This window comes from Vigna umbellata, chromosome 6, assembly GCF_029865625.1.
Source record: "Vigna umbellata cultivar VRB3 chromosome 6, Vumbellata_1.0, whole genome shotgun sequence".
In the NCBI taxonomy this organism is placed as follows: domain Eukaryota; kingdom Viridiplantae; phylum Streptophyta; class Magnoliopsida; order Fabales; family Fabaceae; genus Vigna; species Vigna umbellata.
The window spans coordinates 13,304,951-13,319,967 of record NC_142170.1 but is presented as its reverse complement, the minus strand read 5'-3'; the positions used below and the strand labels follow the sequence as shown (position 1 = coordinate 13,319,967).

The window sequence follows — 15,017 nt, the reverse complement described above, 5'->3', positions numbered from 1 at the left end:
CTTACTTCGAAAGAGAGACGAAAACCAGAAACGACCAATAATTTAGGGACTAAAAACATATTTAACCCTTTATTTTATTATGATATTTCACGTATTGTAATTAAACTTGTGTTTCTCTAATTAACTTTAAATATTTAGATAAAATTATATTTTAATATATTTATTTGAATTCATTTTCCATATATTTTTAACCTTTATTAACTTTTAAGCTACCTCCAATCTCATCAAATGTCGCTTTGGCCGAGTGGTTAAGGCGTGTGCCTGCTAAGTACATGGGGTTTCCCCGCGAGAGTTCGAATCTCTCAGGCGACGATTTAATATTTTATTTTTATTTTTATTTTCATAATCAACATTTTAAAAAAACCAATAATCATTAAGGGAGTGCTTGTAGTAAATAAATTTTTAACAATTTTAGTTTTGATATACAACAACAATAGACTAATTAATTACTGTAGATGTTATATATTCATTACGAAAACAATAAAATATCTGCAAGGAATTAAATATTATAAAAACTTCTAAAAGTTTATCATTAAGATTATCATATTTCAGATAAGTTTCTAAAAGGTAAATTCAAGTATTTATCAAATAATGATTTGATTTTTTTTTAATATCAAACAAAAATCTTCTTTTAGGTGAGCCATTTGTTTGAAGTATAATTTATAACGAATCATTTATTTTAGAAGACTCTTCAACAAACTCAATTTAATAGCATGTCTTTTAAATCATATCTTTTTCCAACTAATTTGACCTTTTTGGAAAACTAATCACATTTAATTAAGTCTTATTGTGGAATAGGTATGTGTTTTTTTTGTTTGCAAGTTTTTTGTTAATTCCACCTAAACATGATATTTTTTTTTCTTACAAATTTGGTGTTCCGGAATAAAATAACATCCAATATTTCATTTTATATATTTTTTTTACTACTTTTTATAATTTTCTAAGTATTTGTTTATTTGTATATAATCACATCGCTACAATATACATTGTACATATCCATTTAATAAGAGAAATTAAAAATATTTCTAATTTCACTATTATACTTTCTTTGGTAATTACTAGAAGGCACACGCTAAAAAAAGTAGTATTCTATACAAGGTATTTTACATTTCCGATAAATTTACTTGTTTAATATTTGATTATTTGTGCACCTATTAAATAATGAAATTTGTAACCAATAATTTAAAAAATATATATTTTTTATTCTCTTGATTCAAATCGATATTCTTATATACTTTTTTAAAATATTATCATATTTGAAAGATGAGTTTTAAAGGTTTATTCAGAGTTGTGAAATTGTTCAAGATTTTTATGGAAGTGTTAAAAAAAATGTAATGATGTTGAAGATTTATGTGAAGGTGCTGTAAAAACCATAGAAATTGATTTTTTTAATAAAATATTCAAGGCAGAATTACTGTAGCTTCGGAAACGTAAAAAAAAAATGGTGCATGGTCAACCTCATGCAAAATGTCAATTAAATCATCTAACATATTTCTTTATCATTTTGTTTTGGTATAACTTTTTCAATTATAAATTTAGTAGGAAATCAAATTATGTAAAATTTTAACAATAAAGAAAGTAAAACTTTGAAGGTCAATTTAATAATAATAATTTTTTTTATAGAAAATAAAATTCAATCTACAGTCTAAAAGTTTTCAATAAAAAAAATACAATACAATATAAATATAATATATACTAAATTTCAAATACAATTCAAAAGTATAAAAACACAAAATAAATTACTATCTAACATCAAATAATTATTGTTACTTATTCATCTATAATGTTAAAGTTTTAAATGGATAAATCCATAACATAAGAAGGTTTAAGTTTAGGATTTTTAACTTTTAATATGATTTAAAATTTATAGGTAGATTGAAGTTAACATGTCTTATTACAAGTTTAATCATAATAAATTAAATTAAATTTTGTTCCATATCAACATTTATAATTTTTTTAAATTCAATTTCACTAATATGAACCAAAATTACCTATGAATTTTAATTTATTTTGACAATACTATTCTTTTTTTTCATAAAATACTTGATTCTTTTACATATAAAATATTGAAATGAATACAATAAATACAAATATTACATTTCCAATCAAATTCTTAACTTTACGAGTGTCCAATGACTTCTCTTGATAGCATAGGTTTTTCTTTTCATATATAATAACTTTTCATCGATATGAACAATGTTATCCATAAAAAAAATTGAAATTTGGATCATATAAATGCCACCACTTTCCAACATCGATAAAAAAAAAACTCCAATAGAATATTTGAATTAATTGTTTATTTAACATACTAATCTTATTTAAAGGGCCTAACCGGCATAGATTATATAAGTAATACACCAACTAAATTATTATAACAATTATTATCTTTATACAAACACTAAAGGCCAAGAAAAATAAGAGAGAAGACATTAAAGGATGCCACGTGTTAGCACCCTACCAAACACGCGGAAATAGGTGTTTGAGTGTAAGTCACTGAAAATAATAATCATAATAATATAATTAAAGTCTCTCTTTATTTTATATTTTATATTTTATATTTTAGATCCGTTATCAACGCTCTTTCACTCACCCCATTGCTTTTTCAAACTTCTCTTTCTATGTTACATTACAACCTTATTTAACTCATCTTTTTGTTTTATTTAATCAATCTTTCTTTTCATGGTTCTTTTTCTAACCCTATTTACCACTATCGATAAGAAAATTAGAATAAAAATTTCCATTAGTTAAAGAGAAAAATATTTAATAAAAAATTAAAACTCGAAATCTTTTACATATACTAATATAAATGATATGAATGATATTAGTAAGATGACAAAGTCGTTTAATACTGGTTGGATTGATATTTTCAATTCTCACTCTTTTTTATGTATTCTTTTTATCCGGTCTATTTAATTCACTAAATTCACAGATTAAAAGTAGGAATCAAAAATTTACATGCTAATCCGTTTCTTTAATTAAACTTAAATGTTAAATATGTTTTTTTCCTTAATTTTTAATCAAAATCAAAATTAGTTTTATTTTTAAATAAATTTAGTCTCTCATATTTAAAATTGCATGAATTTAGTCATTTTAATCAAATTTTGTGAAATTTTTTTAAGATTTTAAACATGTTTCATGATAGCATTTGAATTATTTATCTTTTTTAATACATTTTTTTTCAATACTAGTTATAAAACGTGTTTGAAATCTTTAATAAAATTTGATTAAAAAGATTAAATTCACACATTTAATATGATAGATTAAACTAATTCAAAATTTTAAAAATAGATTAATTCTAATTTTAAGTAAAAATTAACAAAAAAAAACATATTTAACCCTAAAATTAAAAATAGAAATAAATTAAAACTTATATTTTTATATATTTTAAAAAAAATATAAATATACAATAATATTACAGTGTATCAGTAGTTTTTTTAAGTTAAATCATTAACGTATACTTAGATCTCAAAAGCAGGTTTTAGAAGGATTTTACCAGGTCATTGGGTACTCTGGAAGAGAAGAATAATTCAAAAAAATGGTTGTGATTTGAAGGAGGAAAAAAGAATTAATACTTAGCCTCTGATCCATTCAGAGAGGAGAGAGTCATGATTGGCAGACCTACGTTTATTTATTGTATGATGGAACCTCTTCCACGTTCTTTTTTACAACATTTTAACACTGTCTATGTATCATTTTGTGATTGATCTATATTCGTGTTTGTAATTATTATTATTAATTGTGAAATAATTTTGAACCAATAACAGAATGACACATAGACAGTATTAAAATGTTGTCAAAATATCATTGTCCTTATATTAATCACTTCATTAATTACATCAAAATCACTGCAACTCAAATTACAGGTAAGCCAACACCATTCATGGCCCCTTCCAAACCCATTATTTAATATCAACGCGTCTTTCAACAACCAAGTCATAACCATGGTTATGTTTCTTTATTCAAACCAACTGCATTTCACTGCTTTCCCTTCTACTGCACTCAAAAATATCTACTTTCTATCAAACACTCTCTTGCATTGTGTCTCAATAATAAAATACGATTCCTTCGACAACATGAATCTGTAACAAAGCGATAATGATTGCAAAAACGCGTGAAAGATAAAGTCAGTGAAAGAACGTATAGTTTTGTTGGATATGTGAAAAAAAGACGTTTATTGAAAAATACAACATTAATTAGATTTGAATCGAATAACATAAAATATAAGGATTAATATTATTTTCTATCAAAAACAACCTTTCATCTTATATGATATTTACGTATTTAATAATTAATGGATCTTTAATTTTATAAGTTTATCGAAAAATAGATTTATTAAAAAAATACAACATTAATAAAATTTGAATATAATAATTGAAAATACTTTCGGTTAAAAATTCTTTAAAACAATAAATTAATGAGTTTTTAATTTTAAATAGTATTTTTTTCGATCCTATATGGTATTCTATTTTTTTATTTTTATTTTTATTAAGAGTTAATGAATTTTCAATTTTATGTATTCAATAAATGGTACTCTATTTTTTTATTTTTATTTTTATTGAGAGTTAATGAATTTTCAATTTTATGAATTCAATAAATTAATAAATCTTGGACCTTATATATGTCACTTTATTTTTTCATTTTTACTCGGAGTTAGACTCATTCTGAAATTCAATAAAGAGAAAAAAAAAAAAAAGCTAAGTAAAGTGTCGTTGTAGTTGGAATTGGTTTATGTTATATGTGTGTATATATATATGAATGCAACCAACGAAGCTAATTAGCTAACCTAAGAAGTCTTTATTTAGAAGCCAAAAATCTCTCTTCACCGAAGAAACGAAGCACCACAAACATCTGTTCCGATGCCAACTATTATGCTAAGGTTTTTTCTTCTTTACAACCTCCTTCATCCATTTCTTCTGTGTCTGGTTCCTAAGAAGGTGCGAGCCATTCTCTCTCCTTCTTGGTTCCGATCCTCCACCACCACCACAGCACCAACACCAACACCAACACAACCATCTTCTTCTTCTTCTTCTTCGAGTGCCTTCACCAGAATTTCACTCTCGATGGATCCCAACGAGCTGAAGCGCGTGTTTCAGATGTTCGACCGTAATGGCGACGGGAGAATCACGAAGAAGGAGCTGAGCGACTCGTTGGACAATCTGGGTATTTTCATTCCCGACAAGGAGCTGACCGTGATGATCGAGAGAATAGACGTTAACGGAGATGGGTGTGTGGACATCGATGAGTTCGGGGAGCTCTACCAGACGATCATGGACGAGCGTGACGAGGAGGACGACATGCGAGAGGCCTTCAACGTGTTTGATCAGAACGGCGATGGCTTCATCACCGTGGAAGAGTTGAGGACCGTTTTGTCCTCGCTCGGGTTGAAACAGGGAAGAACAGTCGAGGACTGCAAGAAGATGATCATGAAGGTGGACGTCGACGGAGATGGGATGGTCGATTACAAAGAGTTCAAGCAAATGATGAAAGGGGGTGGCTTTAGTGCTCTCACTTGATTTTTCTCCATCTGCTTCCGTTTGCTTTCGTGTTTCGGATCCGTTTTTCTGGAAGCTAATCATTGTGGTTTCCACGTTCGAGAAGTCATCGTTCCATTCTTCAATTCCCATGTTGTAAATAAATCTGGGGAGAAATTGTTACGTGATTTGGGATTAATCTTCAAATGTCAGGTACTTCTGTTATATATACATGTGTCTCCTGAAGATTAGTCCAGAGCATCAACATCTGTGATGTTTTTTTTTTGTTTTTTTTTTATCATGGGAGGGTATAAGATTTAGACCAATCCCATCTCATTCATCTTGTTCTAGGTGTGTAATCTGAGCTCGTGCCTCCCACTTACCATGCATGCCATGTTTTTATGGTTTTGGAAGAGGCAAGCGTCCAGGATTGTGTGCGTGTGTGTGTTATTTTTTCCAATGGACTTTTTGGAGGGTTAGCACCTGGCTTGATAAGCATAAATGAGACGAGCCTTGTTTAATGCAAGGTTTTTTTTTTTTCTTGACTTTGGATGAGGGACATTGAAATCAGGGAACTACTGCTACTGTTACAACGTGTTGTGTTTGTTGAAGTTTTGAGGTGAGAGAATGAATGATTCTATTTTCCACTCTGCAACACTGTGCTGGATGATTCTGTTGAATTTTGAACACCTTTTTTTTTAATCAAGTACAGCGTTGATTTGGGATAAATTCACAGAAAATAAGATGACATGGCTTTAATTAGTTACTTACTATTATTTGGCATGTTTGGTAGTTGGCAAGGCCCGCATATGCATGAATAATGTCCTGCTACAAGCTGCAAGTTTATTTGGCAGTATGTTCGTAAGTCAGCTTCAATGGAATAGAAAACAATGATTTGGACACATTTGCGATTAATGAGCTTACCCCAATGTTTAACCTTCAGGACTCAAGTTCATAGTATGATTATCTTTTAAGTGATATCTAACACGAATTGACAAGATAACAACAAATCATACCTGTACACTGACAATGGAGATAAATTTGACCTTATTAAAAAACTGAAAAGTGATGATTAACCAGAAATTCCAGCTATAATCAATAAATGCGTAAGCAGAATGCGAGCAGGGGAAAGTAGAATCGATAGTTGATGTAAACCACGATCCTACCAACTTGGAAAAGGTTGCGTGATGACCAAGGATCGAAATAGTTTAGTCAAAAGGAAGAATGAAATGGCTAAGTTATACTCACTGCTTTTGGGCAAGAGTAATAAATCATGTACAAATTATAATTTGAGAACCAACATAATCCACGAAATGGTGAACACCAGAAAATGAATTTCCGAGTAAACTATATGGTGCCTGAAGTTTAACTTGAACGGTACATGATCAAACACACTACTTCAAGCAAATCGCATCTAAATGCCGACAGAATAATGCTAGCCTTCAATGTCTAGAAGACGCTTTGACAATCTCAACCAGGATGTCTCCAATGAGGAAACAGGCTATAATAGCACTAATTACCCACCATCTGAATCTGATTTTTCCTCCTCAATCTCTCTAATACTTCGTACTACAGCAGCAACTTTTTCAGAAATATGTTCGGTGTGCTTCTCTAAATCATTCAGAATTATATTTAACTGCTCTTCATATGCAGCACAACGTCGTTTGCACTTTTGCCTTTCATTGTACAACTCAAGTGATAGCTCACGGATTCTCCTATCCTTCTCATCCTGCGGCACTAACAATGAAATCATCAAAAAACTTATCCAAGTAGCTTGAGATGTGCTTTCATTGTTATTCAACAATTTAATCAATCAGATTCACAGCTATTTTCTTCCATTTTTTCTCTTTCTCAATAACGGTCAATGTCATGTAATAATTTACTAAGAGGAGAGTAGCAAGACACTCAATTATTGGTTAAAATTTATGAAAACTACAAAATTATGGTTTGACTCATTTATTTTTTGAAAAAAAAGTGGGACCTAAAAAAGCTTTCTTTAATAATTTTTAATCAAAATAGTTTGTTAAAAGTTACTGACATATCTCATTTACCGATTATCATATCTTCCTGATGAAAGACTGACAGAACTCCCTTATGGTCTAAGGAACATACTGGAAGATGTTTAGGAGAATCAATGGTAAACACTGCCTTCAAATAACTAAAAGCCTGCATGACAGGAATGCTAACAGGAAGGTTTTGCTTGGGCCGGTGGAAGATATAGATAAAATCAGAGACACCAGTAAAAAGGCAGCAAAATATGAGAAAATGGTTTAGGCCGAGACATAACAGACCAAAGTGATAAATGTTTTGCAAACTCAGGGACTATAGTAATTGGCACTCGCAATTTCAACCCAAAATTAAGAATTTACTTGCATTTTGTTAGACAAGCTTATCTTAATATGTCTATTTCAATCCCCCCAAAACTGATGTCAAACCACGACACTAGGAGTGAAGATCTTATCAGTTCAATCAAAACATACTTAAATTGTTCATTAAAAGTGCACTGTTTGACTGACCTTTTTGGATTTCATCCGTTTGACGACAACAGAATAACAAAGAACAAAGAAAAAAGGATTTGGGAACTGTGCATTCAACTATAGATCACAAATCACTCTTCTTAAGAATCATCTAGTCACATTTGTCATTGCCAAGGAAAGACATACCTCGCTAACCAAGTGCTTCCCAGATCCTCGCCATGGAACTTTACTGGGACTCATTAGCTTATGATTATGCTCCTTTACAAATTTGGTGACAACCCACTTCCCTCCATCCCGTAAAGCCAGCCTTATCATGGCTTGACAACCTTCACGAGTGGCTGGTGGCGGAGGCAGCACCCTATCTTTTCTGTGTACATACTTTTTTGCACGAAAGCCTTCTTTTGAGCAGACAAAATCTTGACCAATAACTTGGTTATTTACTCGTGAACGACGGTTGTGGTGTATTCGTACCGTAAACCCTATTCGCCTACCATAGGCAATGTAGAATTCTCTCGCTTCCTCTCTTGAATTGAACTCCATGCCTATGAATGGTTCAACAGCTTCTATATCTGTTGGAATCTCTGTTGCAGGTAGTTCGACAAACTTCTCATCTTCACTTCCACATAATTCTAGGTCTTTTGAAAATTCATCTATTTTCTGGTGTTTCTCACTAATTTCTGCTTGCATTTCAAGGTCACTATCATCCGAGTCAAATCCTTGGCCAGATTCGTGATCCATAGCCTCACTATTGCAGAAGAATTACTCAAAATAATTAGATTATTCTTCCAAACCAGTTTACCTAATATAAAAATATATTAAAAAAATCCATGGCATATGATAGGTTCTTGGATCAAGAACCTATGGAAAAACACTCGAATACACACAAAGACAATATATCTGAATTATACAGCCTCCTTTTATTGAAAATGAATCAGTAAGAATGGTGTTACAACGTAACCAGAGAGCTTAACCTCCCTCCAAAGAACTACAAGAGTTCCCGCCAAACAATAACACTCAAAGACTCCCCCTCTCACCAACCAACCCACCCCTTTTATACTGACTTACCTAACTGCCAGGCAGTTAGGCTGGGTAATGTTTCTTCTTCTACTAGATACAATTAGTTCCCTAACAGCATATGCATAACTTTAGTACTCTTGACACAACAATCATGTAACATTTCAATTCCATAATAAAACAAAGTAACAAACCAGTGAGACAGTACGTCATTATTGAAGAAGGTCAAAATACACATGACCAAATCATATATAAATTCATAAAAACATTAGTTCTTAAAGTGAAAACATTTCAAAAAGAGTTATTTTCTTTACATCATTTAAGTCATATTAAAATTTTACTATATGTTGCCTTCAAAAACAGTCATAGCATACAACACTGACCTTGGATTCAATGAGGGGAAATTTGATTTCAATGCCGCTAAATTGCTTCTTGACTTGAGAGTTTATACAATATTCATAGTTCTGCAAGTTTACCAAGATTCTCCAAAAAAGAATTTGGCAAGTTAACTCATTTTCTCAACACATTATTGTTAACTCATAAGAGTCTACGCCTTAACATAAAAGTTTTAGACAAACAATAGCTATTTGATTATCTAACCATAAATACTGATAATAACGTTCAACCAGAAAAGAAAACAACAAAAAATCCAAGGAGAATTTGAAAGAGTTTCTATGAAGGATTTCTTATAATATGAGGAGTTTGACAAAGCTTGTGAAAATAATAATTAATCCTCCTTCAAGCTTTGTTTAGTTTATAAAAACAAGTGAAGTTAGTATTTGACCTTATTCCTGTTTGACTTCCTATCTCCTTAGAAGAAGCTCCTCCAGTTATACTCTACTTTCCGATTTCAACTTACCAATCATAAAAAAAAAACTACTTTTAGTTTTTATAGATATTCTTAATTTGTCTGCAGCCTAACTTTCCCATTAGAAAGAAGAGAAGCGTATAAGAAGTTGGGTCAAACATTATCTAAAGGAGCTAGAAGGAGCGCTTGTAACATTAACCTATCAAAGTAATCTCATTGGATTGAGCAATCACAAGTTGAGTCCTCATAAAATGAATTTCGGTTCAAATGTGCAGTTTGCACCTCAACTTCCCAAGGCCATTAGGCGCTAGACTATGTGAAATGAAGGGACAGAGGGCTTCGAGTAGAATCTAATAGTTCTTTATGGGCAGAGAACTTAGGTTCTCTGAAGGAGCTTAGCTCAGTGGCAGCGTGAAAGTTCAATCCCCTGAAGTTCCTACGGTTTTCAGAAATAATATAGACCTTGTTTTCCATAATTGATCTATTTTCTTTGTTAATCGCTATTGTGGCCTTTGGGTTCGTAACATCATCCCTGAGGTGATAAGCTCTTACTGAATAAGCATACACTCAGTTTTTTTATCCAAGCTTCAAATCTAGTATGCTTGGTGCTAACAACAAAATATAGACTATATGTGGATATTGTCCATCCTATTTATTCAAAATTATTGAATGAATATAAGATATTAGTAGCCTTAATTAGAGCTTATAAGCGAATAGAGATACATATTTCACTAACAAAGATCCCAATCTAGATAAGATACCTGTCAAACCCTAGACTAAAAATAATCTCGGACACGGGATGAGTGTATATTAAGAAAGTACATTGATGAATCTAACTATTATTACTTTGTATAAGTAAACAAACAAGAGCATGCTAAATTTCATTAACTAAGAATATATATAGAATTTTTCAAAAAATCGAGAAGATGAAGACAACAGCTTACTACCTGTCCAGCACAAGAACTAACCGAGATAAAATCAGCCAGATTTCAACATTTTACTGTAAAACCTGCAAGAAGAACATGCAAGTTATTAACATTGCATTACAGTTTCCCTTTCAACCATGAACCCCCCATCTAAATTCTGAATTGTCTGTCAAATTGACTGCTCACAAAAACTAGTATTTCCTGATGGAATGTTTCTAAATAGCCGAAAAATTCAAAGCACGAGTTCTAGAAAAAAAAAAGTTGGTTTTCTTGATGAATACAAATTCGGAGCAGAAAAATGACACGGGGAAGAAAAGGTTGAAGAAGCCTTACTTACCCCTCCTCCGATTAGGTCCGCCAACCTAGAGTGGTTAATTTGGATCGGGTCGGGTTTATCAATTTGGGTCTCTCCGAATCCCAAAGAGTCGCAAACACTCAGTCACCATTGATGTACGGACGCATGACCAACAGTGACACCACGGACTGATGCAGTACACGCTCGCAGGTGTCATTTATTTATTTCAAAATTAAAAAATAAATAGGGACAGTTCAAATTATTATTTCCACCACCTGACTACTATTTAAAGACCCACCTACATCTGTAAATGACCTCTTTACCCCCACACGACCCTTTCACAACTTTTTCCGGTCACCTGAGCTAACATTCTTTACTCCTCTTGTTTAATAATTATTGTATGCACTGCGAATATAAAAATTAAATTTAAATATAATTTTAAAAAGCAAGCAAAATTATATGCACGAGTAAATTAAAGAACAAACATATAACTAGTATGAAAATTATATTATTTAAAATCATGTCTATATAATAAATAAAATTATAAAAATTAATTATTATGCTAACTGATAGAAATAAGTATATAAGGACAAATTTTAATAATTTGCGATTGTCGATGGAATTTGATGATGGTAAGGTTTTAATTAATAACTTGTGTTTAGAAATTATATGTTAACAATTTTTAAAAGAATATTAAGTGCATAAAATTCAGTAACTTAAGTGTTATAACAACTAAATCCCCTTGATAAAAAAACATGTAATTTAGTAAAAAAATTACGTAATTTAATCTTATAAATATATCATGTTCGGTTGGGACAAACTTTGATGTATAGTTTTGTTTTCCTTAATAGAAGGAAAATATTCCTTTTACAAGATAAACATCTTTATCAACAAATTATTTTTGTTTCGTGTATAGGGTAAAGTAATTTCTATAAATATTTTCACCATTTTCTTTTAAAAGTCGTAATTGTGACTCTATCCTATTTTCGTTTCAATTACGGGAAGTATTTGTCAAAGGTATTTCAATACTTAAGTCAGTAAATAAATAGTCTGTGTTCAGGGTTAGAGCAACCGTCTTAAATACACAATAAGTTGGATCACCCACTTCTTTATTTATAATTTTTAAGGTTAGCCTAAGATTAACAGAATCTTAGTGACGGTCCAATCTTAACCTATTATACTAATTAATACTTATGTTTAAATTTTTTTCTTAATGTCTTTTTAGTAAGAATGTTATTGAGATTGGTCATTCGGCTTTTATTCATAGCAGGCCGAACGAGTTCTAAGTTTGTTTTAGTTCCATCTCGAGTATTTACTAAGTTGGGTCGTTCGTCCTTTCTTGCCATATAGGGTCATCCGACCATAATAAAAGATTTAAAAGTATGGATAATTGATGGAATATACACAAATTTCATTATCCATGTTTGTTTCTAAAGTAAAAATATATCACTTTTTTATTCTTATATTTAAATTAATTTCCCATCTTTAATTTTTTTGTACAATAAATATATTCTATGTGTATTTGTTTTTTTTATTTTAATATCAATTTATTAATTTTTGTAGTAAATAAAAATTATAAAAATAAAAATAATATTATCAAATAGTTAATGTTAAAACATTACATTTTCATTTTTTTTATATCATAGAAAATAAAGAAGATATTTGTTTTATATTATAAATTAAATAATGAAGATATTTATATTACACCATTAAGCACTTAATCGAGAGTACAAAATTATTATTTATATAAAAAAATAGTAAAATAATTAAATGTGAAACTTAAAATTTATTTGATTCACTAAAATTGAATATACCATTTAAACATGTTTACACAAAAGATGTCTAACCAAAACAGTGATAAGAAGAAAAAATTTAAGTTGAATGGTGATAAATCTGATTCATAAATATTATATTATTGTATTATAATAAATTAAACGTCTTTATATAATTGCAGTGGTAAAATTATAATAATTTAAAAAGTAAAAATAATCACATAAAAAAATCTCAAAATTATATTTTTCATTATAATAATAGATAATAAATAAAAATAGAAAAAAGAAATGAATATCCAAAAACAATTTAATATACTGTTTATAAGTAAAAATATAATAAAATTGAAAATACTCTAAGGATCTAAGCAAAAATTATACTGATATTAAACTTATCAAAACCATTAGGAGATAATAAAAATTATACTAATGAAACCAAAAAAATTCTAAATAAAACAAAAATTCAAAATGAAAAAGTAAATTTTGTATAGAAGTTTTTTAAGTTAATTAATAAATTAAGAATGTTTTAATAATTTAAACAAAGATGAAAATATAAATAAAAATTTATATTGAAATAATACAAAAACAAAAGACAAAGTAATACATGTATATCCTATTTCCATATTCAATTAAAAAAATTTAATACTATTCATATTTACATCCATACTAATAAATATGAAAATTCATGTTAGAATGGATATATATATATATATATATATATATATATATATATATATATATATATATATATATATATATATATATATATATATATATATATATATATATATATATATATAAACTGACTTGCAATCGAAATGAAACTGATTTATATTTATTGGGAGAAATTTGTCTAATTATATTTATTGAATATATTAGTTTGGTTAAATTTAAATATTGATTGCCAAATATTTTATTAATATCTTAATGTATTTTACTAATATAAAAGGTTACTTTAAAACTGTGATCATTTTAAATTCCAAATAATTTTTTTTTAGGAAAGTATATTGTATATATTTAAAAAACTTACATTAAAACTACTTTTTAATTAAGAGTTGATTAATTTTTTTATATAATATATGATTACAAAATGTTAATATTTACATTATAAATAGTGTGTAATAATATAATACTTAAATTACTTTATAATATTTAATAAAACAGAAGGAAATAAAATAAGCATGTGAAGGTGTTGTGATGTCCGCAAACTACCAAAAAGTTGTGGTACCGTGCGAGAGAGATGGCGGGTACCTACCATAACCAACACCGCCACGTGCTGCAGCTGGTGCTGTCATGCCGGAAAATCACCGCCCAAGTCACCAACACCACCACCTCCTCCATAATAGCCATGGCCTCCTCGTCGGAGCAGGAATTCGCGGCTCACTACCGTGCACAGCTCAACCGGTTCCCCAGATCCCAGCGCTACTGGGACGGTAAAGTGGCCTCTCGCGTCGGGGAGAAGCTAGGGTTCCGCCTCAGAGAAATCGGTGTCACCACCGTGCAAATCGATCCTAGCGAGGAACAATCCCGTCCACCACACTACCGCGTCATGGTCTCTCCCTTGTTCCATTCCATCAAAAACGCCGGCGTCCACGTTTCTGGCGTTCACTGATTAATTTACCCCAAATTGTGAGTTTCAATTTTGAGGGTTTTTCATTGTTGAGCCAATTCTTCACCACACACAATAAAATTTTGACTCTGAGTCACTATTCCTAATTCTATTATTATTATTATTATTATTGGGATCACAAATTGTTCAGAAATTACTGAGCATTGTTGTTTTTTGCTCGTATCAACATCGATTGATTAATAACTTGGCCGCTCCAGTTGCCAGATTTTTGTTTGTTTTCTGATTGAGTTGATGGTTGCGAAGTTGTGTTCGGTATCCAAATGGCGTTTGGCATAGTCGTAGAATATTCTAAATAAATTCATAATTCTCCATTGCGGAAAACTGCATGCTCACATAATTTTTGTGGTTTGAATTGAAGTTTTTCTCAATACTATAACGTTATTACCAATGTAGAAATGTGGTTACCAATGCAAGAAAAGTTGGCTTGCAACATTGACTAACCATGAAAATGTAAACAATTTGGGGTTGTTATGAACATCCTTCATACTGCACCATAAAAATTAGAATATATAGAATACATGCAAACCACTGTCTAAAACATTATGGATTGAGTCCAAATTGTCAGTTTATTTTTTGTATTTTTTTATTGATATTAATATATTAAAAGAATTTTTAATATATTTCAAA

At 29.9% G+C, this 15,017-nt stretch overlaps 3 protein-coding genes and 1 non-coding gene across 6 annotated transcripts; 3 read left to right on the top strand and 1 right to left on the bottom strand.

Moving 5' to 3' along the window:
• The first annotated feature begins 230 nt into the window (after positions 1–230).
• Positions 231–312, top strand: TRNAS-GCU (transfer RNA serine (anticodon GCU)). Its single transcript has one exon. It is a non-coding gene; the product is annotated as a tRNA-Ser (tRNA).
• A 4,450-nt stretch (positions 313–4,762) lies between these two features.
• On the top strand, positions 4,763–6,126 carry LOC124843324 (calmodulin-like protein 3). Its single transcript, XM_047320050.2, has one exon. The coding sequence runs from the start codon at positions 4,857–4,859 to the stop codon at positions 5,511–5,513; it is 657 nt and encodes a 218-aa protein (XP_047176006.1). The 5' UTR covers positions 4,763–4,856; the 3' UTR covers positions 5,514–6,126.
• A 552-nt stretch (positions 6,127–6,678) lies between these two features.
• Positions 6,679–11,198, bottom strand: LOC124843323 (uncharacterized). 3 transcript variants are annotated; one of them, XM_088092820.1, is made up of 5 exons: positions 11,034–11,198; positions 10,718–10,779; positions 9,346–9,426; positions 8,135–8,693; positions 6,679–7,200 (listed from the first exon to the last, which is right to left on the bottom strand). In XM_088092820.1, the coding sequence occupies exons 4-5, from the start codon at positions 8,684–8,686 to the stop codon at positions 6,988–6,990; spliced, it is 765 nt and encodes a 254-aa protein (XP_087948946.1). In that variant the 5' UTR covers positions 8,687–8,693; positions 9,346–9,426; positions 10,718–10,779; positions 11,034–11,198; the 3' UTR covers positions 6,679–6,987. The 3 variants fall into 3 exon arrangements, with proteins under 3 accessions (XP_087948946.1, XP_047176005.1, XP_047176004.1); XM_047320049.2 differs by lacking the exon at positions 9,346–9,426 and having other exon boundaries at positions 11,030–11,198; XM_047320048.2 differs by lacking the exon at positions 9,346–9,426.
• A 2,667-nt stretch (positions 11,199–13,865) lies between these two features.
• LOC124843332 (Ribosomal L18p/L5e family protein) lies at positions 13,866–14,608 on the top strand. Its single transcript, XM_047320058.2, has one exon. The coding sequence runs from the start codon at positions 14,001–14,003 to the stop codon at positions 14,370–14,372; it is 372 nt and encodes a 123-aa protein (XP_047176014.2). The 5' UTR covers positions 13,866–14,000; the 3' UTR covers positions 14,373–14,608.
• Positions 14,609–15,017: the final 409 nt, after the last annotated feature.

Excerpts from the sequence above, each read along its gene's own strand:
- LOC124843324 (XM_047320050.2), top strand. The coding sequence starts at position 4,857 with ATGCCAACTATTATGCTAAGGTTTTTTCTTCTTTACAACCTCCTTCAT.
- LOC124843323 (XM_047320049.2), bottom strand. The coding sequence starts at position 8,686 with ATGGATCACGAATCTGGCCAAGGATTTGACTCGGATGATAGTGACCTT. Across the intron at positions 7,201-8,134 it reads GGAAGCACTTGGTTAGCGAG|GATGAGAAGGATAGGAGAAT; the intron begins GTATGTCTTTCC and ends TTAGTGCCGCAG.
- LOC124843332 (XM_047320058.2), top strand. The coding sequence starts at position 14,001 with ATGGCGGGTACCTACCATAACCAACACCGCCACGTGCTGCAGCTGGTG.